This window comes from Phalacrocorax carbo, chromosome 1, assembly GCF_963921805.1.
Source record: "Phalacrocorax carbo chromosome 1, bPhaCar2.1, whole genome shotgun sequence".
NCBI lineage: Eukaryota > Metazoa > Chordata > Aves > Suliformes > Phalacrocoracidae > Phalacrocorax > Phalacrocorax carbo.
In genome coordinates, this window is record NC_087513.1 from 120,854,959 (window position 1) to 120,880,692 (window position 25,734).

Sequence of the window (25,734 nt, forward strand, 5' to 3'; positions counted from 1 at the left end):
CTCCAGACCTCCTCCTCCTCCTAATTCTCCTTCCGCATTATACTAGCTTCACCTGCTCAATTTCCCTCTTTCCCTGGACGAGCAGATAAAGCTACTTTCCTTCCTAGCTAACCCCTCCTGCAATCTCTTTTACTGCCCTCTCCAGATACTGCCCTTATCTGCTTTCCACACCTTCCACATTGCCTATTTGCAGAGTGAATATCTGTGGTAGAGCATTCCCTGTGATACCCCTGCACCCCCTCTTTGCTGGACCTTCCCAGTGCAGAGGCTGAGTATTGATCCTTTGGAGAAAAAAATCTATAGGATCACTCTGCTATAGGCGCTGTAGGATGATCTGCTCAATACAAGAATGCTCATGTTGACCATGCAGAAATATGCAGAAATAACTCACATCGAAACTGTCAAGAGCACTAGAAGGAAAAAAAATTGTTTTATAAAATCACAGAACAGTATAGCAAGTTTTGGTTTTCTTCTTTTTTTTTTTTTTTTAAAAAAAAGGTCTCAATCTGAAGATATATCTTATTTATTTATTTATTTGGTAGAGCTTCATAACAAAAAAAAACAATGGACATAGTTTCTCCTTTCCTCTGAAAAATAGGCAAGGTTCTAATTCCTCAAACTGTTATATCACTTACCATAATTATTTGCTTTAGATGAGAAAACATCATGTCACAAACAAACCCTATACTCTCAAATTTTCTGGTCTGAAAACAACGGTGTAATTTCTAGAGCAAAGGGAACATTTTATGCTGCTGCATTAAGAGGGGCCATGTAAAGATCATGGAGGTGAGATCTGGTTGCAAGGCAGAGGTGATCTCAGCAGCAAGCTCTGTGGAGTTGCAAGAGAGGTGGTTTTATTCACGGAAGAGACTAGAGGAGTGAAAAGGGTTCAAATTGTACCTCTGCCTTTCTGGGTGAGAAGTCATTTTACTTGTTGTTCCCAGTCACCATGATGATACTTACCTCCTCTGGAAAGTGCTCTGAGATCTACAGATGGGGAGAAGCATCACTGCTTAGCAGCTGTAAATTTCCAAACCTCCTCCTGTTCCAGTTCTCCTGCTCTCTGGGCGTGCGAGATGCTCTCTGCATCTCCCACTCTCTGGGCGTGCTGCTGCAGACTGGGAAGGAAAAAGCATCTCTCATTCCCTATGTAAATCCGTTGATGAAAACATAAAATGCATTGTGCTGCTAAAACTTGCTGAGCTTGTTTGAATAAAAGCCAAGGATTAACAGCACGTAAATTCACCATTGATTTGACAACAATGATGTTATGTGCCCTAAACACTGATGGGATTTGTTCAGTGTTTAGGATGTGGGCTCTGAGGTGGAAAAAAGGGATTGCTAGTAATTTTTTAAGCCTCTTTGGCTGCACCAAGGCAGACTGTTGGTATTATATAAATTCTTTAGATAAAATAAATATCAGTCTTTGTATGAGGAGAGTGGATATTTCACTTTTCCAGTATACAGCTGAATAGTAAATCTGACTGTGGATCGCTATAAGCCAGGAAATAAAAATCACCCCATCCCTCTAAAAAAGGGAGGAAGGAGATGTTGGAGAGGAAAAAGAATCCCTAAGGCCAGCAATAAAACAGAGGATTGTGCCTTAAAAACAGTGGGACAAAAATTTCTTTTTAGGTGGAAAACTAGAAATGTCACCTCCACAACTTGTCCCCTCTGTGATCACTCTCCCTGGCTCCAGGTTCAGCAACTTTGCAACCATGGTCCCTGGGGACAAAAACTATAGTGAGTGAGAGTGGGGACCACCTGGGACAAAACTTGTGGTACAGGGGTTGACCGTTCATTAAGCAAGAGTTGCAGAGGCTGGGGAGGGGAGAGCTATGATGACTTTCACCAGGACAGGCTTAACCCCTCACCCTTTAAGCCAAGCTGCTGGAGTGCAGTGGGTTGCTCACCTCCTCCCAGCTGGGTTGCTGATGGCTCTTTGGGAAGCATGGGAATTTGCAGAGCTCTCTAGGGACACGCTGATCCCTCTTTAAAAGAAAAGCAAACCAAGCTGGTGGGGTTGTTTTGTTTGTTTGCTTGGATTTTTTAAATACACTTGCCGAAAGTTAGGCTCCTAGATCTATATAGAAACTTCTTAATACATGGCCTGATTTTCAAAGGTGCTCAGCATGGAGCAACCGTCCCACTAACTGGCTTCTTTCTTGCTATGAACTATCCTCAAAGAGGGGTTTTCACGTGTTCTTTTTGCTTTTATCAAGAAACATGTATTCATCCAATAAAAAAAGAATATAACATCTGCCTTCTTTCATGTCAGCCCACCCATTGCGTTAGCCCTGCAGCCCCAACCACGGATAATTGTGGTGTGCAAATTCAAATTGCACAGATACCATGGCCTCACCTTCTCCCATCCATTATAAACTTTAGCAAGATATCAACAGCATTCAAAGCTCAGCAGAAATCACTACTTTAGCGATTTCCATGGTATTTGGTGGAGGTCCTACCTCCATCAGCATCCCAGGTCAGGCGTGGTAAAAAGGTTTGGAGCTCCTGACCATGGCACTGCCCTGGGTGGCATGCATATGTTTGAAGAAAAGGAAATGAGTCTTCTAAAGAAGGACTCTTCTCCTAAAAAAAAAAAAAACAAACAACAAACCAACAAAAAAAGCTCTGTGTTCATTTCTAGGGGGAGCTTTTAGTAAGTGCTTAGCAGCTCATAAGCGAAAACTGATAATGCCCGCTCTTTTAGCTTGACTGCTTGCATACTGACTTCTATTGACTTCTTGCATCCTTCCCACAGCTAGGTCTATGTAAGATTAAGAAAAGCACGGTCGTTTTTTCCCCACTCACAAGCTCTCTCACACATATTATGTAGTATTTTCCACCACAGCATGACTAGTAGGAAGAAAACTTGCAACAAAATCGTTATTAACTGCCTTAGCTCTGTATGGCTGTCATGAACTTCTTTTTGTACCTCATAGAAATGTTCACCCAAAGGGAAAACTTGGTTTGGTTAGCATGTTGCAACAATTTTATCATGAAATATTGGCAGAGATTATTCACTGCCTTATATTGTCACAAAACAGCTTAAATCTGAATGCAGAGGACCATCTAAATGAGTACAGTTGTACCTTTTTGGGTTGACAGGTCTGTTTGGAAGAAGAAGCACTGGAACTCATTCCTGTTTTCTGTAAGAACTATCTGAAGAGTTGCACCCTCTGCAGGTTAGCAGAGACTGCTTGACTCGAGAGGACATGCGGATCGGAGCAGGGAGGCTGCCTTTCTTGGCTCTCCTGGCTCTGCAACACACCAGTTGGAAACAGTAATTCCAGTTACATTAGCACTTCAGAATCGCATACAAACCCTCCACCGTTATGCCTGACCAGTCACTGCTTCGCTTAAATACTTGCTTTTCTCTTCATATTGGGCTTATACAGAGCTTGGCATGGGGGTTGGAAACAGTGCTGGACTCACCTAGAAATTGGCAGGTGACAGTCAGTCATGTGGACAAACTAATAGCAGCTAAATCAAGCAAGGGCTTTGCTTGATCACCGATGCCTGCTTTACTCAGAAACATGATCTAGGATTTCTGCAGCTTGTCCTGGGCAACCTCCTTTACTAAAAGTCTCATGTACTGGCAATTATGCATGATAGTTTAGGAAGGGATTCTTTCAAAGGTAAGATAGACAGAAGACCTACTGGAAGATCTTCTGAGTTGGACTCATCCTAAATTTGCAATGAGGCTTTGGGAAAACCTGCCTTTGATGCATTGCTTTTGAGTGTTCTCATGAGCATATGCAGTAGTTTTTCATCCTTTTATAGGAACACCAACAAATCTCACTACTTTTGCTCAGTAGGTTGTGCATCCTGTGAGGAGTCTGGTCCCCTGAACTGGTGCAAAATGGTTGCTTTCTCCTGTCATACTGAATTCCCACTGGATGGGATTCATCTCACCAAGTCTGCTTGTCCAGAAGGAGGTTAGAATTAGAATTGCCTCCCTTAAGACAGCTGTCCAGGCTCCCTCCTTAGTCAGTTGAGATGTAGGCACTGGTGAAAGATGTCTCATTTCACCTTTCCTACCCACCCAAGTTATAATGTGAGCCATCTGGAGGCATTGTCTCTCTCCACTGACTGGACAGAGAGCCTGGACAACTCATTTGGACTGGGCACCTAAGTTTTAGACTGTTGGAAGTTAGATGCAATGAGTCCCAGGAGACGGCCTGTTGCCCAAAGGCATGCAGGCAGTACAAAGTCCGTATCAGAATAAACTTCTGTAAATTAAATTTACATTTCAGTGAAATGTTTTACCCTTAAAAGACAAATATGTTCGTCAAAGACAAAATGGGTATGATTAATTCTAGGGAGAGCCATGAAAATGTGGGTCCAGAAGAAAGTAAAGGCATAAAACCATAAAGTTGGCTGCCACTTTTCAAGTATTTGAATGTGTGGTAATATACATAATTTTAGATTAAATTTAGGTGAAGACATATTTGTCGTTTTTCTCTCAACAGCCCATTCCCATCATCCCGCTGAACATATGGGGTGCTCCAATCACATGTTGAACACACATATGTTCAGATTCTGGAGCAAGCTTCAGACTGTGGGTAGATGATGGATTCTGTTGGGCTTCCCTGTGAGGTAAGTGGTACTGTGGAGGCAAGCAGCTGCTTTCCTGGTGCCTAAGAGCACCGATGTGCTGCTGGTTGGTGTTGCTGAGAGTGGTACAGGCTGCCGGGGCTCCCTTCTTCCTCCTCACCCCAATAATCTACCCACGTTCCTGCATGGGGAACATACTAGAGGTCAGAGCTCGAGGGTTTGGCAGTTTCTTAAGGTCTGAAAGATGCCCAGAGAGGAGCCTGCCATTGTGTGCGTTGCTCCCTGTGCTCCTGGTATAAACCCTGGCTTGGGAAACACAAAGGGGATATTCCCAACACACTGCAGGGATTGCATCCACCCCTTACGCATGGCTGGGGCCCAATTGGTATGTCAGACTCCAGAATCTGTCCGATTCTGTGTCAGGACACAGTTCCCACCTGCTCCTCTACCAGCCAAATAGATAATTTGCTTTGTGTGCTCCAGTGAGTGGCTTGGGATTTGAGCCCGTTCCTGTATCTCTCCTTTCGTTCTGCATATATCAGGTCACTGCTGCCATTTGGTTAAATACAGATTAGCAGGTCTCTGGTACTGGGTGGCTGAGGAGAGATTTTCTTCTCTCCTGGGGCAAAGACCCAAATCTCACAGAGCTCTTCAAGAAAACTTTTGGTAGCACTTTGTGACTTTTGTTTGCTTTCCCCTCATCTGCTCAAGAAGAATGACAGTTGGGACAATGGGGGTGAATATGGGTTTAGGTCTGTCTGTTGTGGTTTTTTCCTCCATGTTTTGAGGAGGGATTGATCTACTTTTAGCACCTGATTTTAGAAAAGCCTTCATGCCTGAGAGCCGTGGTGAGACCACAGGGCCTTTCTTGCTGGAAGTAGGTGAGGTTGAACCTAAACCCTTCCCCGACTTCTCAGTGGTCTCTACTGCCTTTTTGGGTGTTTTCCTGCTCAACCTTTTGCTTTCCATGAAGGAAAACCTGTGTAATGGGATCTCTGGTCCCCAGTTTTCCTTGCCTGCCTCCATGCACTGCATGGGAAGGGATCATGTGTGGGAGTCAAGGCCAGGGACTTTTCAAGACTATGTGGCACCTAGATGCCAGGTGATGCTCAGCTGAATGTCACTTTACCTCAGTGCTTTTCTGAATTTAACTCCTCTGGCCTGGATTGATCCCATTTCTCCCAAAGCACTGATGCCAGAATCTCAGCCACCCTTGGTTTCTTTAGTCCTTGGCACCATGAGAGGCTGATTCAGCTCTGAAGTCCCTTTTGGAGGCGGCCTCTTGTCTCTCTCCCTTGCTCTCTGCTGACTGCAAAAGGTGCTGAAACAAAGGCTCCTGACATAGGTGCTTCTGCTGTCCAGAAGGCCCCTAGGATGCAGTCCCTACATCACTGGCTCCAGTGGAAATGGGGTTTCAGCTGTAATTGTGGCCTCTTGCTGAGCCTTGCTGTGGAGCCAGGCAGCCTCGCCGCCCTTTCGCTGCCCAGGCAGCTGCCTAAGCTCTCTGGCAGAGCTTGCTACTCCCACAGTGGGCTGTCCATTGCCCCCTTCGCTGGTCCAACCAGAATGGCAGAAAACCCCTTAAAGGTGGCTTTAAGTGAACCTCAAATGCAAAATAGTTGTAACCAGAAATGCATGTTAAGCAGGATCTGTGTTGTGACCGGGAGATAAATTAATCTCCCAAAACTCTCCTAAATCAAAACAAGGACACCCTTAAGAGCAGCTTTGGGACTGCTGTTATGGTCAGTGGCCAAAATGATTTTTCCTTCTTTCTTTTGGCAAAGTATTTGTTTGTTGAAAGTTTCTGTTTTGTCAAAACCATGTTCATGCTCTGCATTGTGTGTTAGTCCTGCCTCCCTGCCAGCCCTGCCAGGATCCCTGTGCCAGGGGTGTCAGGCCCCTCTCAACTGGGAGACATTTTATAGCATGTCACAAAAAAAGTTTCCCTTTCTTCAACCTGAATCAAACACTTTTTCCTCACTTGGGAGAAAGCGGTTTCATTTGTTTGGAAGAGACTTTGTGGCTCTGTTTCAAGGAGGGGCAGAAACAGAAGCAAATTAATGAAAAGCCAAGGATGGGTTACAAAGTCCCACAGAGCAGACCTTCTTCACAAGCATCCTTGAGACGCCCACCAGGGTGTCCTGTTTAGCCTACTCCATCCCATAAGGGACCTGCCAGTACGCCTGGGCACCCTGTGTCTCACAGCCTGCTGCATGGCATCGTCCCTCGGAGATCTGGCACCGATTCCCACCAGACTGTCATTTCCAGGTCAGTCTCCGCATTTCTGCTGACCACGTTGCCTCCATCATGAGATCATGTCTTTCCAGAGAAATCCCACTAATGCCTTCATTCTGCAAGACCAGTATATATAGGGGGAGCTTCCCTGGGGCTCACTGCGCAGTCCAGCCAAGGCATCGCTGTCTCCCCAGCAGCTGCACTGCCCCCACCGCTCTCCCCTTGCAGCCACAGGTCGCAGCAGCAGCAAGCATGGACATTACCATCCAGCACCCCTGGTTCAAGCGTGCTCTGGGACCCCTCATTCCAAGCCGTTTGTTCGACCAATTTTTTGGAGAGGGTCTTCTCGAGTATGATCTCCTGCCTTTGTTCTCTTCCACTATCAGCCCCTACTACAGGCAGTCCCTCTTCCGCAGTGTGCTGGAGTCGGGCATTTCAGAGGTAAGGGCTCTTTGGCTTCTTCTCCTTTTCCTTCCTCTCCCTTCTTATACCTCCGCCTACTCCTCTCCACCCGCAGCTTGCCGGCAGGGGCCAGCGGCTGTAGCCCCATGCTGGGGTGCAAGGGGGCGAGGAGGACCTCCGGCCCGCTGCCAAGCAGAGCCCGTCCACCCCTTCTTGGGCATGGAGGGAAGCTCTCACTGGGGAGAAGGCTTCCCTTCGAGAAATGGAAACTGTTTTGGCTCCTGATGGTTCGTTACAACACGTGAAAGGCTGCCTTTGCTGCCCTCATGCCCACTGTCCATATGGTGAGGGAAGAGCTAGGCTGCTCCCGGAGTTAGCGCCCGTGAGGGCAGCTCAGCGTGGGAGAGGATCCTGGTGAGCAGGAGTTTCCTCCGGCCCCCTCCTCTGCCTCAGGAGCTCAGTGGTTTTTGCAAGCCCACACTGGAGGACCCAGCAGCAATTCTCCAAAGGCAGCATGTAGGAGGAGCATGTAGCCATGGGGGCTGTGGTCTGAAGCCAAGGGACCAGTGCTGCCTCTAGCCCTCTCTTTACTGGTTTCCTCCCAGAGCTAAGGCCACAAATAAACCTTACATTGCTGAAAGGATGAAAAACATGCTATCAGAGAATATTACACTGTTTTCTACCCCTTGAGCACGAATGCCCAGTGCATCTGGGAGATTGCTGAGTGCAAAGGGGTCCCCGGCACAAGAATAGTGGTGTGAAGTGGCACTTCTCCCCAGAGCATAGCAATGGTGCAGATGCCTACTGTGGCCTTCCAGTGTCCCTGGGTCCCCACAATGGGAAGAAACCCACCAAGGACCGTAGTAACAGAAGGAGAAGCCATGCTGCCACTAGATCACTTCTTCTCTGGCTTTTAAGCTGCCATGATGCTGGCACTGCCTCTGTGCTCAGAGCTCAGGTTTTACTGTCTAACAATGTTCGTTTCAGGTGAGGTCTGACCGGGACAAGTTTACAATCATGCTGGATGTAAAACACTTCTCCCCTGAAGACCTGAGTGTGAAGATTATTGATGACTTTGTGGAAATCCATGGCAAGCACAGTGAAAGACAGGTAGGTGGACATGACAGTGATGGTGGAGTGACGGGGGAGTCAAGCTCTTTTCTTTCTTTCTTTCCAATGGATCCTCAGCTGAGGGAAAAAAAATAATATATCAGAAGGAGTTATTTATCGATTATCATTATTGACATGGCCCATTCCCATAGACCCCCAATCTGGTAACCGACAATAATGAGCTAATCCACTCCTCTTTTTTTTATTTTCAATCATCATCTTCCATAACTGTCAGATGATGATGCCCATTGTTCACTAACAACACTGGACCAGACAAAGAACATCATCTGGCGCTGCCGAAGCGTGGCTGAGTTTTCATAAGCCAGAACTGTTAGTGAAAACAGAGTTTTCATATGCTGATCTGGGAGAGAAAAGCAAGAGCAAACAAAAAAGAAAAACAACTGAGTGCCTCAGGCTTGGAAACTTTTAACACGTATGTCATGGAAATATCTGTGGGGGTCGAAAAGTGAATTATACCAGCAGGGGTTTAATTCTTGTATACTTTTTTGGCCAGACAAAGGTCTAGCCTGGTAACAGTATGTATTTTTTAATATAGTTCTTTTTTCCAGAGGAAGAGAGCAGCCGTTTTCACGGCTGACTTAAAAAAAAAATAAATTGCATTTCTCATTCTTTTGGCCAGAAAAAAGGGGGGCAGGATTGTATACTTTGGCTGACACAGGGTTGCTGCCTAGTAAGGAAATACATGGGCACATATGTGCACATTGCTCTTGCCTTCACAGAACCCCAGACTTTCTCTTCAAGCATCCTTTGAAATCAGTGGCTGCGGCAGGGCCCCTGTCCAAATCAGATATTGATCTATAATATGGCCAAAATCACACCCTGCTGCTCTGTTTAGCTCTCGCAGCTTCAGGGGTGTCACGGGGGGCACCTGCCCGTACAAAGCTGTGAAACAGAATAAAAAGCAGAGATGTGCCTGGCAATACTGGCAGTACAGTGTCGCCATAAGCCAGGGAAAATATGGACCCCGCCTCCAATGGAGCTGTGGGGTTGGTCAGGGGGAGGTGTGGCACGGTGCCCGGGGGGTTTCTGACGGGCCTTCTCCCCTTTCCCCATTGCCTCTCAGGATGACCATGGCTACATCTCCCGTGAATTTCACCGTCGGTACCGCCTGCCTGCCAACGTGGACCAGGCTGCCATCACCTGCTCCCTGTCCAACGACGGCATGCTGACCTTCTCTGGCCCCAAGGTCCCCTCCAACATGGACGCCAGCCACGAGAGGCCCATCCCCGTGTCGCGGGAGGAGAAGCCCACCTCTGCGCCTTCCTCCTAAGCCCGCCTGCCGCTGCGGTACACAGGCTGCCACCGTCTGCGGGTCTCATTCCCAGAGCCATTGCATAGATATCAGTGAATATCTAGAGGGGTTTATTTTGTTGGTTTCCCCCCTTCCCCCTTTTGTTTCTTTTTTTCCCCCCTTTTCCCTTGGACGGGACGAGGGGCTGGGTGAGCGGCTGGTGGACTTTGAAGCTTAAACCTGTGAGCTGTGCTGTGGGGATGGCATGGATGGATGGTGCATGCTGCCACGCTGCTGTACTTGCTGAAAGGGTCTTTGTCTAGTGCTGCAGTCCATAACCACCATCAGGTAGGAGGGAGTGCACAAGTAACACTGGCTCCTGGTGCACCAAGTCTTGAGGCAAGGCTTGGAGCAGGGGAAAAGCCCTGCAGACTTGCTCTACCCCACACAGAGTTAAACTGGTTACTCTTAAAAAAAGCCAACAGAGCCAAGCCCCACACCTGAGATCCTGCATACATGTGATGAATGTGCCACGAGTTCCTTGCAACCACAGGAGAAATAATAACGTCTTACCTTCGGGGGTTGCAACATATATTTCTTTTCAGCAAAGTGTTTAAGTGTATCTGTTCACACCACTACCCTGTCGTTTCCCTTAGGGACAACTGACATGAGGACTAGCACGTCTTTCCACTGTTTTAGTAGGCCCTCGGGGGAGAGAGGGGGGTCACCACTGTGCAGAGGCTTCACATCCCCAGCCAACTCTCCCCAGCCTATGCGTAACACACCATCTCCCTTACTCTCGCTGTAATTCTAGGGTAGCTCCACCTCTTCCACTGGTATCTGGCACTCAACCTGAGAATGCAGTCAGTGGCGGTCAATAAAGAGATATAGGAAACACGCAATTGGCTTTGGGGGTTTCATTTGTTCCTTTCTAAGGCTTTTGAAGTTGAAAGGTTAGCACGGTGCCTAACGCTGCTTGGAGGACCTGCTTTCCACTGCTGGAAGTATATTTTGTGATGATGACTTGACCTTTCTTTCATGTTCCTATTATCCTTTATGCAAGCAAAACAAAAGGATCAAAAACAAGAAACAAATTCAACAGCCCAACAACCACGCCATTTCTTAAGTTCATTGCGTCAGTAAAGACAATAATGCAGAGCTCATTTGCATGACATGATATGAAGGATTTAATATGAAATGAATGATTAGAGCTGTTTGATGGCAGGGCGGGAAGGGTGTAGGTACTCGTTCTCCCCGCAACTGCCATGCATGAAATTCATGGCTCCCAAGCCTGCATAGATGTGAGTGCTCAAGACTGAAGGTCCCAGCAGTCATACTCGACTCAAATAGCTTTCCACACGGATGGAAATCCAGGGTGCTTAGGAAAAGCATGGCATCACTGATAACCCCATAAGTAAAACCAGTTTGGGCACCAAGTACTTCTCCTCTTGGTAGAGTCTCTGGGGCTCCTGGATCACGCCTACAAAACATAGCAGGGTGGCAACAAAACAAGTACATCCTTCCCAAGAAAGAGCACAGGTCCATGCCTTCAATGGGAGGTGAGAACAGGTGGAGCAAGAGTGTTTGCTCTGCCAAACAGACAAGCCCACCACACTCCTCCACTTGGCTGCAGATTAGCTGTGAAAAAGAGAGGAAATACATGCAGGTTTTTTTTTTCTCATGGCGTGGGTTCAAATGTTAATATGAGCCATGAACACAGAAGCTCTGGGCCTATTTAAAATTAAAAAGCACTTTCTTCTGCCACATCTAGGCCAAAACTCAGGGAGAGCTGGGAGTCAGGAGCAAGGACATTGTCCTTTATCTGGAGAAAGTGGCAGTGCTGCAGGGCTCAGCCCTGTCACCTGCCTGAACCCTCTGAGGCCAGGGGCGCTGGGACTGTTACTGAGACCAACATCACAGCAAATGTGGCAGATCCTGCTGGGAACAGGGTGGCAGGGAGAGGGGCAAGGCTGCAGCAGTGGGGAAGAGCCACAGAAGCAGGGGTGAGTGGGAAAGGAGGGAGATTACTGTCTGGTAATTAGAAAGCAAGGAATCCCCTTGGCATCTGACACTATTTTAAACCTTTTTTTTTTTTAACTGAAATTAATTATTGGGCAATCCCAAAGCTTTCTATCAAAAAAATGTGCAGTCTGTTGCATTTCCATCTCCAGGGGAAAGGCATGAATAAGTGTGTTTGGGGAAAGGGCAATTTTATACCAGGAGGGAGCTGTTACTACCAGCAGGGAAAGGGCATTTTAACAGAAGCTGCCTCTCGCTGCTTTGCCTGGCACTAACAGGCCCCTGGCCTCTGCTCCTTTCCCCTCGGAGGCATCTCCCTGCAAGAGTCTCGGTGCCTCCCACCCTGTGCTGACATCTCTCTCCTTCCTGACACAAATTCAGCAAAGCCAGGAGGAATAAAAACCCAAACATTTAGCCCCCATCCAAATCTCTCAGAGACATAAAAATAGGGAAGCATATTTTGAGCGTGATCTGTGTGCAGACATTACCTGCAGGTGTTTGAGCAGCATGTGTGTCTGTCTGTCCCATGAAACGACATTTGAACCATTTTTGGGCTCCTTTTTCTGTCTGGACAGCAGAAAGTGAAAATTTTGATGATAGGAAATCAGGGCACGTTTGGGGCAATCTGGGAGCTGTACAGATTTTAAAGCCCCTTCTAATCCATCACCTAATTAAAACCATGAGTGGTTGCTAAAAGCCTCTGTGTGTGGACACACTGGGCAGCTGGTGGTGTTTTATGTAGGAGGGGGGACATGTTGCCAAAGGCTCCCCTGCTCTAGGATACTCCTCCTCCTCCTCTTTTGTGTCCTTGTCTCTGCAAAAATTATTGTTTCCACTTGCTGAGATTAATTTTTGTTTAAAGAAAGTTTTGTCATTTGTAGCCTATGATCATGATTTCAAGAGGAAGCTTTTCACTGCAGCTTTCTACACAGATTCACCTGTTAATAAGATGTTGCTAACACTCTTGAAGGTTTAACAAAATTTGTTGGAAGTTTTTTGGTTAGAAACTCAGTTGATGATTTCATCACAGAGAAAAAGGCAGCGAGGACCCTGCCCACAGAGCACTGATGGCAGCTTCCAGCATTGGGGCTGTTTGGTGTTGGGTGGCTTGTAACTAGGGGTTTCTGCCCAGGGTGACTATTCATCCTTATTGCACTGTTTTTTTATTACCTGCTGTCTGTTTCCATTCAGAGAGCTAACCTTGCTTGCCTACAGAAAAGCAGAAATTACTTCAGCTTCACCTCCAGATAAATTGTTAAAGGGTCCTGAGGGCTGAGGCATCAGTCAGTGGTCCAGGGGGACGCATCGTACTCCAAGCACTTCCCCCTCCTCCCACAGGTCCCAGTGGCCCAGTGGTGGTGGCAGCAGTGTGGGGGACAGCAGCAGCTCCTGGTGCTGTACCTGCCTCCTCCCGTCCTTGGTATTGCACTGCTTGGGCAGGGTACGTCAACTCTGCTGGGATCTTGTTTCCTCCAAGAAAAAGCAAGGGTTGGCAGGATCTGGCTTCCAGCCGGGAAGCTATCCCTGAGCACCTCAGGCCAGGCCTTTCCCCTTGTCACCCCTCTTGGCAGGGGTATAAGGAGGACCCTCCTCGTCCTTTTCAGGAGAAGGCGCAGAGAGCTCACACAGCACCCTCTGCAAGGGCTTGGGAAATCAGCAGATGCTGGTTTCTCCCCTCTCAGCCCCGGCTATCCATTAGTTTTGGACTTTTGTCCTCTGGCTTCTGGAAGGACAGAGAGGGAGGGTTTTCCTGGCAAAGCCTAGTCCCCACAGGGTGGCAGCCTTTCCTGCTCTCTGGCACGCGGAAGGGCTCCCTTTGCCCCCCTGCTCCTTGTTTCAGCATCTCCCCAGAGAGACCGAAACCCAGGGCACAAGGCAAGCAGGCACTTAGACCCAATGATGGTTGCACAGCTCTGGCATTTCTTGGTTTCTGATTGATTTGCAAATTAGCCAGCATTACATAAAGATCAGGAGTAGTCTGAAAGTTTGCCAGCATTTCCCCCCTTTTTTTTCTTTAAAGCAAATTCTGTTCCATGGAACCACTATAATCCCTCATCTCCTTGGCGTTGCCATCAAGATTTGGGCTCTGCAACACAGGTCTCTACAATCTGACTTAGAAAAGTAGTAACTGCCTCTGTTGGCAATAAAAAGGGCTGTAAACACATCCAAAAAATCCCAGTATTCTCTCTAAAGTGCGTAACACTGACACACCTCTGCAGTATATTGCTGTTCTGTTGGTCACGTAGATTTGGGAAATGCAGCCAGCGGAGATGGCAGTGATGGGGGCTCTAACCCCCCTGACCCAGACTTTGTCCTCTGGTGTGACCTCTTATCAGAACAGGCTTGGAAAACCACCGGCTTGCATGAGAAGAGCAGGTAACTGCCAAGTCCCCTGTTTCCCAGTGCCTGATCCAGCCGTGAGGCTTTGCTGAGGGTAAGGGCAGTTAGGTCCATACACAGCCCACGCAGCAGGGCTGGAGCTGGGGGCAGTCCTCTCCTAGCTCAGGTTAAGTGGCTGGTGCTTAGCTTGCCATTAACTGGCACTTCAATGGAGAAATGTGAGGTTGGGACATGGCGAAGATATTTGTGACATGTTTTACAGCGCAGCACAAGCAGGGTAAAAACAAAATCTCGGTCGGTGAGGTTGAGACAAGATAATGGAGTGACGTAACTCAACCAAAACTCAGGAGACTGGTCCCCGCCTCAAAGGCCATCCTCCAGCTGTCTTGCAGAGACCTACCACAAACCATGAGGGCCTTGAACTCTACAGTGAATAGTCCTTCTGCTCAGGAAGGGTGGGCTCAGCCTGGCCTGGAGGAGCTGCCCTGCCTCAGCAGAGGTGCTGACAGCTGGGCAGGGGCTTGGCAAAACCTGATGCTGCTGGGGAAATCCCTGCCAGTGACTGCACATCGCCCTGTGGCTCTGCCTGATGTCCTGCCCAGCTTGCCTTTTCACAGCCCACATTTGCCCAGATGCCGTGGGGACTGGGTGCCAGCGGGCGCTGCCACCACCACTGCTGTGCTGGGGGAGCTGTAAATCGAGGGCAGGGGGGGAAAGCCCGCAGATTGAGGGGGGCAGGGTGGGGGACACACACCACCCACCAGCTATGGGCCGCTAGGAGAGCCGTCAGCCGTCACCCAGAGGCGTCTGTCACGCCTGGCAGGGTGGCTGCCACCTCCAGCATGCTGCAGAGCACACAGCCTTAGATGTATCTCCTTGGCCTGGCAAGGAAAAGATGGGGGCTTTACCACAGGAGCTCTTTTTGATCCTGACGCAAAGGAGCAGTGCTTCTTGCTGTGCCCAATCCCTGCTCTCAAACCACAGCATGCTAAGAGGTGGTCTACCTAAACCGCAGTGACAGTAGTCGGGAGGTCCAAGGGCCACCGGCCCCATTCAATAGGCTGCTTTGGGGTTGGGGAGAGACACAGCTACCCCTGGGGTACAGGCAGAGGCTGATCTGCAAGTCCCTGGGGACCAGTACAGCACCTCTCCTCCTTAAAGCACTCATTGCTTCCAAAGTGTGCTGCCATATCTTGCTGGAGCTATTTTGGGATGGTTAGTCGGTCTGTGTAAGGATCCAGAGGCAGGGAGGCCCTGTGGGGGGTAGGTTCAGCACGCAGCCTCTCGAGGGGCTCATGGACAGCGTGCCATCACGTGAGGTGGACTGGTATGTCCCAGGGGAACCAACGACCCAGCTGGCAGTCAGTGGTCCCTCTTGGGAAAAAGGGACTTCCTTGCTTGCAGTGCTTTTGCTGTGAAAAGTATCTAGTTGGTTGACCATTTCCTCAGCCTCCGATTCAGGGGAAAAGGCACGCAGCTCAATTCAGAGTCTCTGCTCTGCCATTAAGGACGCCAGCGTAGTAAAGAGCTGAACACAACGTATTTCACTGTACACAAAAGTTTGCATAGCTAACATAATATTTGCACACAGCCAGTTTTATTTCCTTGATGCCTTAAATGCTGCGCTCAGAGGTACCGTACCAAAGGATTTTGATGTCTCTGTCCAACCATTCCTGCTTTCTTTCAAAAAACCCGGCGCCGGCCCTGCACCTCTGGCCCCGGCGGGGAGGCCGGGACCCGGCTCCCCTCCCCGGAGCCCCGCGGCCGGGAGCGCCGGGAGGTGGCAGCAACCCCTCGTCTTTGGGATGCACGGCCTCCCCTGCATGGAAGGGAACACCCAACCGAAAGGTCACGCTCCGTATTTTTCTGAGCATCTCCTGTATGTTCCTCCAGAGATTGGTTGGGTTTTTTTCTTTTTTTTTTCTTTCTTTCTTTTTCTTCCCCCCCCCCCCCCTCCCCCCAGCAGTAATTATTTCAGTTTTCTTTCTCCTTTTTCCTTTGTGCTCAAAAGGAAGCAGAGCAGCACCATTGTCCGCGCTGTCTCAGTTTTCCACCCACTCAGGCTGATGTCAGCCCCTCGCCGCAGGACTTAATGCACTGCTGTCTGCCCTCCAAATTGCTAATTGCAACGCCGTTTTGGGTTTTTTTTTTTCTTCACTGGAGAGGTCTCTTGGAGCCAAAGCCTCGCTCCCACCTTTGACAGTCCTTTTCCTCCCCATTGAGCCCTCCCTGTGCTGAGCCGTGCCAAGCTGTGCCTGGAGGATGGGGCATACATGGCCACCCTGCTACCGAGCTGCTGGTGTGGAAACAAGGGGAAGCTGAGGGGAGAAATGTCCCCTAAACTGTTTTGCTCTGCCCACACACAGGCCATTGCCATGCAGGAGGCTCTAGTCAAAGGGGTCCCTCTTCATTCACCGTTGGCCCTTGCATGATCCCGGACACCCAGCTGAGGTCTCACACTGGAGCGGCATTTGGCCCCAGTGGTGTTTATAGTGCGATAACGCACCAGGCGCCTGTTGCCAGAGCTCAGAGGTGAGCTGCAAAGACCTTTGAAAGACGCCTGCTTCATAGTTTTCGGTGCTGACTAAGACAGGTCTGGGGTTTAATTTCCTGCTTTTTTTGTTGTTGTTTGTTTTTACTTAAGGAGAAGTATTTGGGATGTCTAACCTTGTCTCCGCTGGTTTTGCTGGAAGGCTCCTTGGGCATTTCAGAGGCTTTGTATGTTGAACTCTCTCGTGCTGTAAACAAAGCATGTCAAATCCTTCCCAAAGATGCTGATTTTCCAAAGCATTCATTAAAAGCTTGACCTTTCTTCTCCAATAATTTATGAACTACTTCCAAACAGTCCAAAAAACAATAATGCAAAATGCCTGACTTATTTATGTGCTTCAGTGGGCCATAGGGGTAAGAAAAGCTATACATAGCTTTGTTTCAATCTCTGGATATGTCATTATTTCCCCTGTGAGGTTCGCGACTCCAGAATATATGACCCTGTCCGTGGGACTGAACCCAGGAAGCCCAACAGGCTCATTCAGCTCTCCAGCATTTTGGCTTCCCCTGATGATTTCTGCTTCTCATTGATTTTCAACATGTCAGCTCAAAGTCTCACCTGAATTTAATGCAAAACAAATACCCTGTCACACCAACACAGACAAAATGGAATACAATGAACTTAATTAGCAATGGCAGGGTGATTCAGCAGGGTCTGTGAAGGATTTTGTAAAGAAAAGCCATTGTTCACTGCTAGGCAGTAGTTTCTCTAGCAGTACATACCAGAGGTGACTTGTAAGCCTGCCAGGCTGGCTTTTTTCTTCCAGGAACTACTAATGCCTTATCTTTTTAACTTATTAAGAAAAGGAGCATAGAGTAAAAGAGATATAGACTGGGATGCATGGAAGACCCAAACAAGAAATGGTAGCAATGGTACCAATGGTGAACTGGTGAAGTTGGCTATAACAAAGATTTCCACCTTCCTCGGCAAAAGCAGCCCAGCCACATTCCACCTTCTCCCCTGCAGAGCAGATAGATTACTTGGAGACAAAGTCTTCTGCTAAAGTAGCAAGTATAGATCAACTTGTCTATGGTTCAGTAACACAAACTTTAAAAAACCCCCACAACAGAGGTTATATGCGTTTTCAATCTCGTTCCTCCTTTGATAAGATTAAGTGCAGGAGCCACCCTAGCATCTGAAATACTTGTAAGTGCTCTGCAGCAGAGTATAACAGAAATCAGCATGTGATCATTGTGCAGCTGGACTGTACTGCTCTCCCTCCCTGCAGCTGATTCTCGGAGTCTGCCACTGATGGGGGCTTCACTGTCATTTAATCTTCTCATGCAAATTGGTGCCTGGCAAATTGCAGAAGGTAGCCTCACCATGTGACTTGGACATTTAGATTGTTAACCAATAAGCTGAAAATGCATTCATTTAACTGAGAGATTAAGAAAAAAGGAAAACAAAACACAAAAAAATCCAAGACAGCAGAGTCTGACAGCATTTCACCTGTAAATTTTGGAGTAAGACAGCATGAATGGAAAGAAAAATGCATATCCATAGCATTTGTGGTTTCATTTGCACGGGCCTATCATTGCCAGCTGTTGCAGGAGGGGTTTGTATGCAGGGCTGCTTTGGTGAGAGGGTGTCAGTCTGAGGTGAACAGCTGCTGTGGTGAAAACCCCTGTCCCTGTGACCCCCACAGCGCTCAGGGCACAGAGGAGTTACTCACAGTGTGTTTCCACAGCAGAATCATGTCCCCCAATAAATCAGATGTGAGCTCACATTTCTCAAGCACCTGAGGTGAAGTGCTCTCTTGCCCTTGGAAAAGAACCAGGCACCGAGGTCTCCAGCATATTTTGCTGTAGCTGCAATGTCTCAGGACACAGCCAGGTCAAAGGTCTGTAGACAGAGGGAATATTTTTCATTATAGATGCTAACAGAGCTGGAAAAATTATAGGAGGTTTTGGGCACTGAATCCAATCTACAAGTCAGTGAGGGCTTTGAGAGGTGAGCCTTGACCATGGTTGTTATGGTGCGTTAGACATTACCCCCTTCCACTGCTGCAACCTTCCGTCCGCAGCGCTCACTTCTGCAGAGGGCAGGGTGGCGCACGGGCGGCCAGCGGCAGCAGCGAGATTTGCCAGACTACCTGCCAAAATTTTCCTGCACAACGCCTATGCTGCAGCCCTTCCAGGGGTTCACAGCCACTGTCAACACTTGGGTAACACAAGGTGTTGGCCAGTAAATGGAAGCAGAATTAGGAGACCATGCAACAGCAGCAAAAATCTGGTTTAATCACTAGCTCACTTCTCTGATAGATCTTAAGGAAAGAGAAGATGAAAGTCTGGAGAATACAGAGGGCAAAAAAGACTGGCATGACTTCTGCATTACTTCTTATTTTAAGATAAGTGTGAAAATAATCTTTTATATTAAAAAGTGCTCTGTAGATGTACAATATACAGGTGCTGGAGAGAAAACTCTTCTGTACATGGGGTTGCTTTAAGCCTGAAAGTGCTGGGCACAGAAACTGCATGAAGGGCTTCTGCTCAGATGGCTCTGTTCAGAGAGATTACTGGAGCTCAGGCAGCTGCACGAGCCCTGCGTGGGCAGAGTCGAGCTGGAGAGAGGGAATTATAGAGCCCCTTGACAGTAGGGACCAAAGCTTAAGTGTGACAAGATTTAAGAAGCCAGTGGAGAGGGAGAAAAGGAGTTGCACGAGCAAGTGCATTGGCAGAAAGGGGGCTCCTGGGAGCTGCATTTTCTCTTACAGGACCAGTCTGCGAGTTAGCTCTTGCCAAGGGCACCCAGCGCCCAGGAAGGTACCAGAGGTGGGGAACAGCTATTTGGTTACCAGCACCCAGGAGAATATTAAGGAAAAAGATCAACTGAGCTGAAGTTCCACCATTAGCTTCATTAGCACCAGCGGGGCACTGGCACCAACACCAGCTGGCCATGGTTGTGGGGCTTTGCTGTGCACACATGAACCAAGCACATCTGCACTTGGTGGATGGCTTTCGGGGTATTTTGGACCTGGGGCGTGGGTGCCCCAGGAAAAAATGTGGGTGCCCCAGGAAAAAGTGTGGGCATTGTTACTCCTGTTATTGTCAGCTTTTCGCCAGCATCTGCTCATACGAGGTGAACAAAACTTTAGACACCTCCTGATGGGGAGAAATAGCTCCTGGGGAAAGTCCCTGTAGCTAGAAATTCAGAGACTCCCTTGGAAACCCCCAAACTATCCCCAACATGAGGCAGTGGAGAAGAGACCTCAAGATAGAAGACAAAGTTGTGCATAGGTGGAAACCCCCTTACCCACCTCAGGGGAAGGGCCCAGGGCCTGACTTTGGGCTGGATTTGTCGGTTGGGGTACAGTGATGCCTGGGCCATCTTCAGCGCATCAGCTGGGCTCCTGCAGAGAGAGCACGAAGAGTGGGAACAACAGCAGCTTTTTAAAATTACTACATGCTACCTGCTCCACAGCAAAGCACCAACTTTCCCTGTTCCAGAGAAGCTCAGGGACTTTTCTTTTTTTACTGGGTTCCCTTTGAACCTTCTTTCTGGCCAGTGTCTTCCTTCTAAAGGCCATTGCCTTTTGACCCTCCCACCAGTCCCTAGTCCTGCCCCGCACCCAAACTGGCACAGCCTTTCTGAGTCCAGTTCTCACTCTGCCTCTGCACCATCTCCCTTCTGCAGCCAGGTCCCAGCTGCCCTCCAGCAGCTTGCTCCTGCTCACCTGGTGGTATTGATTCCTGATGTTGCACTCCTGGGGCAATGGCTCCACAGGATGAATTTGGCAGCAGTTCTTTCCAAAGACTAGAGCCTTTCCTTCTGAGCTGGGAAGGAATGATGGCAAGCAGTGAACGGACACATCTGGTGTGCGTAATGGAAGGCACTGATCTGAATGTTGTACCCATGCAGTGGGAATGCCAAAGAAGTAATAGAAATAGCATGGATGTACATACATGTATATGCAATGCATTTCCACTCTGCATTGGTGGGTTGTATCTCCAGGGGAAATCCACAGTCTTGCTGCCCTCTTGCCCACAAAGGACTTAGATTCTCCCTAGCCATGATGGCTTTGTGCCTATGCAGCAGAATGCTCATTAAATACCGCCAGGTCCAGGAGGCAAGGCTAGTTTTAGCCATGTATCTGTCCTTGTGCAGAGCTCTGCCCAGCCTTGTTTCTCTGGGCATTCTTTGCAATGCCTCTGCAGGTCCCCAGAGCACCGGTGTCAGACCAAAGCTCACACAAAAAGCCTGCCTGCAAGTGCAGCCAGGGCTCCAGCTGCCTGCACACGCCAAGAGGGTTAACGCTGTACCTGTGGTGGGACCATGCCAGCTGGGACAGAGGCATAGCAATGCAGACCAGACTGTAGGAAACCATCTGGAAAGCGGAAAGCCTTCCCTCCAGAAATGCATGGGGTGGAGCTGTACAGGAACCATGGAAAATAAGAGGATGGTGAATAAGCAACTGGCTGCATGTTAATCCTAACTGAATCAAGGCAAGAAAATAGCCCTGCAGACACTGTGGTTTATTAAAGCCTCAAATACAGAAGAAATATGTTCAGGTTACAACTAGCAACCAAGAAACACGTCCCCTCTAGGAAGAAGAGACTGATCTGGTAATCTTTTAGAGGGCCATTTTGGTATGCCTCTCAGACTGAAATTGCACTTGCTGTTGACCATTAACCATACAAGGCATCTGCCTCTTCCTTTTCCTTGCATCTTAGAGACAGCATCTCTCTGTCAAAACAATAAGCAGTTTTTCCCCCTCCTTTCTTTCCCTTCACAAAGTCGCTGCGCTCAGCTGGTTCTCAGGATGCATCCCTGCCGACTGCTGAAGAGTGACAAAGCGGTATTGTTTTTCAGCTGAGGAAAGAGCAAAGACCGCACCTTCACCAGTGCCAGACTGCTGACATTAATCAAACTATCACTTCACCCTCGTTCGTGTGGATACAGTGACACCACCACGCCGGGAGGACTGTGGGAACCAGCAGGCACGAACAATTCAGTTAAGCCTTGCAAAATGCCAGGGCCCCTATTCAGAGCTTCCCCTTTTCAGCTAAAATCCACTGCTGAAAATAACCTTCCCTTCCAAAGGATGACCCTCTTTGAGTACTTGGTGCGCCCACGGTGCATGACAAGGGGGTTATTTATTGCCAGCATGCCGAGAATAGGATTTTATGGGGAGAGGGAGGGTGGCAAAGCCTATTCCCGAGCAAGCTGGGACTTTTTAACACCTGTTACTGAGGTAACCATTGTGTACACATGCACCAGAGATGTCTGGAGTCATCAAGTTCTTCTGTAACACTTCCAACCAACGTCCTTCCTGAGCCCGCAAACTTACTGGCTGGCATTCAGTGCTCCCCTTGGACCCTGGTTGTACATTTACTCTGCATGCAGTTTGTTCTTGCTTGGCAGCAACACTCACACGTGCTTAGAGGAGCCAGCAGTAATGTGAGATTTCCCTCACTTGTCCTTTAAAAATCAAAGCCAGGGGCAAAAATCAGAAGGTGGTTGCATGTCAATAGGGTAGTTAAACTGGAGGTTATCAAGCTGCTGACCTGTCCTACAGGTGCACATAGGAAAGTTGGTGGGTAATGACTGCCTGGATCACCCCATCCAGTCCACTGCTGTTATGAGCAACCACATACAAGCCTGTCCTGCCCAGCAGTGTTTGCAGAACATTTTCTTCCCATGCCTCAATGCACCCTAGACCACAAAGCACTTCCTGGCCATCCTTGAGCCAACTTAGATCAATAGGGCAAAAGATCAAAAGCCACAAACTGCTGCGCTAGAGGGGGACAGCAGTCACGCTCAAGGGCCTTGCCAGCATCCCAGCAGCTTGGCAGGAGAAGGATGCTTATGAGATGAAAATGCAGGGAGAAGTCTGCAGAGGAATAACGCTGGGAAACCTGCTCTTGGGTTGCTCAGGCTTTTAGGAAGTTTGTAGGAAGTGTGGCGAGACTCAAACTGCATGTGTCATGCACAGCTGAGGAAGGGCTTGCGGCCAGGTTGTGGACGGCAAGTCCCACCAGCCAAGGAAGAACTGAGTTCAGAAGACCTGCTGGAGGACTGGGCTGGAGCATACTTCTCATCTGAGCCCCTTGAACCTTTCCTGTGGACTGAGTGACAGCTGGGCTCTCCCTCTTGATAGTACCTTGGAGCTCAGCTGAAAGGTGTGCCCAAGCACAGCCTCATGCGGAACCCATGTGGCAGTGGAGAAAGGTGTGACAGAAATGTGAAGATTGCTATGAAAGGAGAATGAATGGAAATATTGGGATGCAAAACTCCAAAAGGAGCAGCTGACAGGCAGGGGACAGGAGGGATGGCAGTTGTTTGTAGCAGCTGAGCTAGCAGGTGTTTGAGAAGCACATTTAGGCACAGCCTCTCAGGACACCCAGATCAGGAGACAAAGGACTCAGAAGACAAAATTCTGATGACTCACAGAGAGGTGTGGTGGGATGGAGAGACTCACCGCTGCCAGCTCTCAATGGGTAAAAAATAGCATATCTGAACCTGGACAGTGTCACTCAGGAGATTCGGGGAGGACTGGCTAGCCAGTGTTCCTGGTCCTCTGTGCCAGCACAAGGAATCCAGGCCAGATCAGGAGGATGCACACTCCTCAGTGCTTAGGGCTATGTGGATATGGCAGTATGAGGGAGTGAAATTAATTTTGTTTTAAAATAGATCCCTCCTCCCCATCAGGTCTGGCATTGAACTTTTTTGCATTCCTATTCACGTTGTAGCACTAATTCCTACAGGTGAGAATCAAGTCTGGATGTGGAAATGGGGTTGGACACATTGTTCTGGGCTTGAAAGAGTCTCAGAACAACCTAGCAGATTTGGACTTATAACCCTTCTGTGCTGATAGCTCTATCAGAGTCTAAGGTTACCCTGCACTTTCCAAGAGAAAGGCATTGGCTCAGGTTTTCTTGAGACTTGGCCTTGGCTTGACTGAAAAATCTGCGAACCTCCACAAGCCTTCAGTTTTGGCTCACTCATTTTATAGGCTTATGATGAAGTACAAGTAATTCACTGCTGCATTTTGATGTGTATAGACACGTATGCCAGCACAACATTTGCAAACGTGGGTCTCAAACACTCGGGCCGCTGCAGAAGCGTTGTGCAGCCCCTTTGTCTGTAGTTCCCATCCCTATGGAGAGCCTGGCTCTGGGCTTCCAGTTTTTAATTGAATCTCTTTTTTATTGAAGGTTTAAAGCACAGATTTCCATAGGAAAGGCACCTTCCTGCTTTGGTCTGAGGCTGGCTCAACATTTTCCGAGCGACAACCTGGACAGAAACCCACAGTTTCCTAAGGTTGTCTCTCCTCAGCCACAGAGGGGAAAACTGCGGGAAACTGGATTAGACAGATGACAATTGTCTTCAAGGAAGCAAAGAGCAGATTGAAAGTTGAGGGTGATACAGCCAAACACACGACTGTGACCCCGTGTCCATGGAGAGTTTTGGCCAAGGGAGGATGGGAACCATTTGTGTTCTTGGAGGGAGCTCTGGATCCTGCCACCACAGGACAACTCAAAGTACCTCCTGGGTCTGCAGTCACTGCCAGGGCACAGGAATTAATTGCTCCCTGGGGGCATACTTAACCAGCATGTCCTTGACCAGGAGTGCTTGTTTTTGAAGTCCTGTTGAAGGGCATCCTGCAAAGGTTTCAGATGCCCTTGGCTTCTCGATAGATTGCTGGGGTCTTTGCATGCTGGGATAAACAAGCAAGCATAATGTGTGCTCAGTATGTACTCCATGGCTGAAGTTTCTGTTTTAGTGGACTGTTAAAACGCTGCCCTATTCCACTGCACACCTTTACCATTAACAGTGTTGCCTCATTTTAAACAGCATTCTCCATATGGGGGCATATAGGGCCTCCAACTTTCTGAGTACCCTCCCCAGCATTTCTTACGTTTTTTAACACACATACACTTTAGAAATGGCGAAAAGTGGTCCAGAGTGATCAAAATTAGAGCAGCTGAACCAATTAGGCACTCAGTTCACCACAACCTTTTTGTGCAATGGCCAGGCACAAAGCTGCGGTTGCAAAAATCTTACCAAACATGAACTCAAAGCAGTGGGATTAGTTTGTGGACTTTGTTCTTGCATGTTCACCTCACCTGCCACCTGGTGTAAGGATCAAAGACTTTTGACACATCTCAGTCACACCTGGAAACAGGCTTAAAAGGAGATGAATCTTGGTTCTGTAAAGCCTGAAAACCAGAGGGCTGTTTGATCAGGGCTTTATTCACCCAGCAGCTGCCAAGATCCAGAAGGAGGCAGGTGGACTCTTTGGCCCACTTGTAGATGTGGTGAGGATTGCTGTGGCTTTGTGCCTCCCACAGAAAGAGACCTCCTGAGACATTGCCTTAATTCCCTCAAATTTCTTTGTCAGACATAGGTCAAATGACTTAAAATGAGGCGCCTTCAAAGAAATGAGGCAGGATCCCGTCTCTATGGGGCTGCATTTTAAATGGTGGGCAGACCAAATGTAGCAAAGAAAGAACAGATAAATGGGGAAGAGGAATGTGGGTTAGACTGACTGGTTTAGAGGAGACTGGAGGCACAGTCTGGCCTTAGATATGTTTGTACACACATGGGAAGAATCTATATTGCTGTTAAGATAGGAATTGCTGCTCTGTCAAGACATTATCACATTGGCTCTGGAGAAGTGAGGCTGCATACTGTAATAGGCTTGGGAGGTTTATTCCATGGCTTGCAGATGAGGGACTATCGACACAAACCTAGAATTGGTACCTCTTTTACAAAATTGCCATTATGAGAAGACTCATTAGAGATAATATTCTCATTTCCTTTCTGGCAGCAAGTCTGCCAACTAAAATAAACAGTAGGATGCTTTTCACTGATAGGAAAAGACATATTCCTGTGTTGTAATCTAAAGGGATAAAATATATTCATTTTTTAAAGCAGCACAGATCATTCGTCTGCATTGTGACTTTAGCACAGGCAAGATTTATTTAGTGTGTTTCCACAGCGCAGCCTTAGGTCTTGATGGGACTCTTCCAGTGGACAGGCTGAAGCTTTCATTTTTGTTTTGAGCCATGCTCTGCAAGAGTCCCCAAGTTTCAGGTCTAGTTACTAACCCTGGAGTCCCTTAGCCTTACCAAAGGGTTGGCTCATGAAGGGTAAGTTTATGGTAAGTTTAAGAAAACTCCCTGGATCTTAGGAAAGCAATATTACCTTGGGTCAAGCCAGGCAAAAGGTCCATAACTGTTTCTGACTGAGACAAAGTCAAATGCAAGAGACGTGTGCCAAGTGCCAGTGCCCATTGCCTGTGTTTTTTACAGCTTTGCTCGATGCT

General features: G+C 48.2%; 1 protein-coding gene across 1 annotated transcript; it reads left to right on the forward strand.

The window, feature by feature from the left end:
- Window positions 1–7,029: 7,029 nt before the first annotated feature.
- Window positions 7,030–10,395, forward strand: CRYAA (crystallin alpha A). The gene is made up of 3 exons (XM_009509906.2): window positions 7,030–7,233; window positions 8,182–8,304; window positions 9,389–10,395. Exons 1-3 carry the CDS (start codon window positions 7,045–7,047, stop codon window positions 9,593–9,595), a joined length of 519 nt encoding a protein of 172 aa, XP_009508201.2. The 5' UTR covers window positions 7,030–7,044; the 3' UTR covers window positions 9,596–10,395.
- Window positions 10,396–25,734: the final 15,339 nt, after the last annotated feature.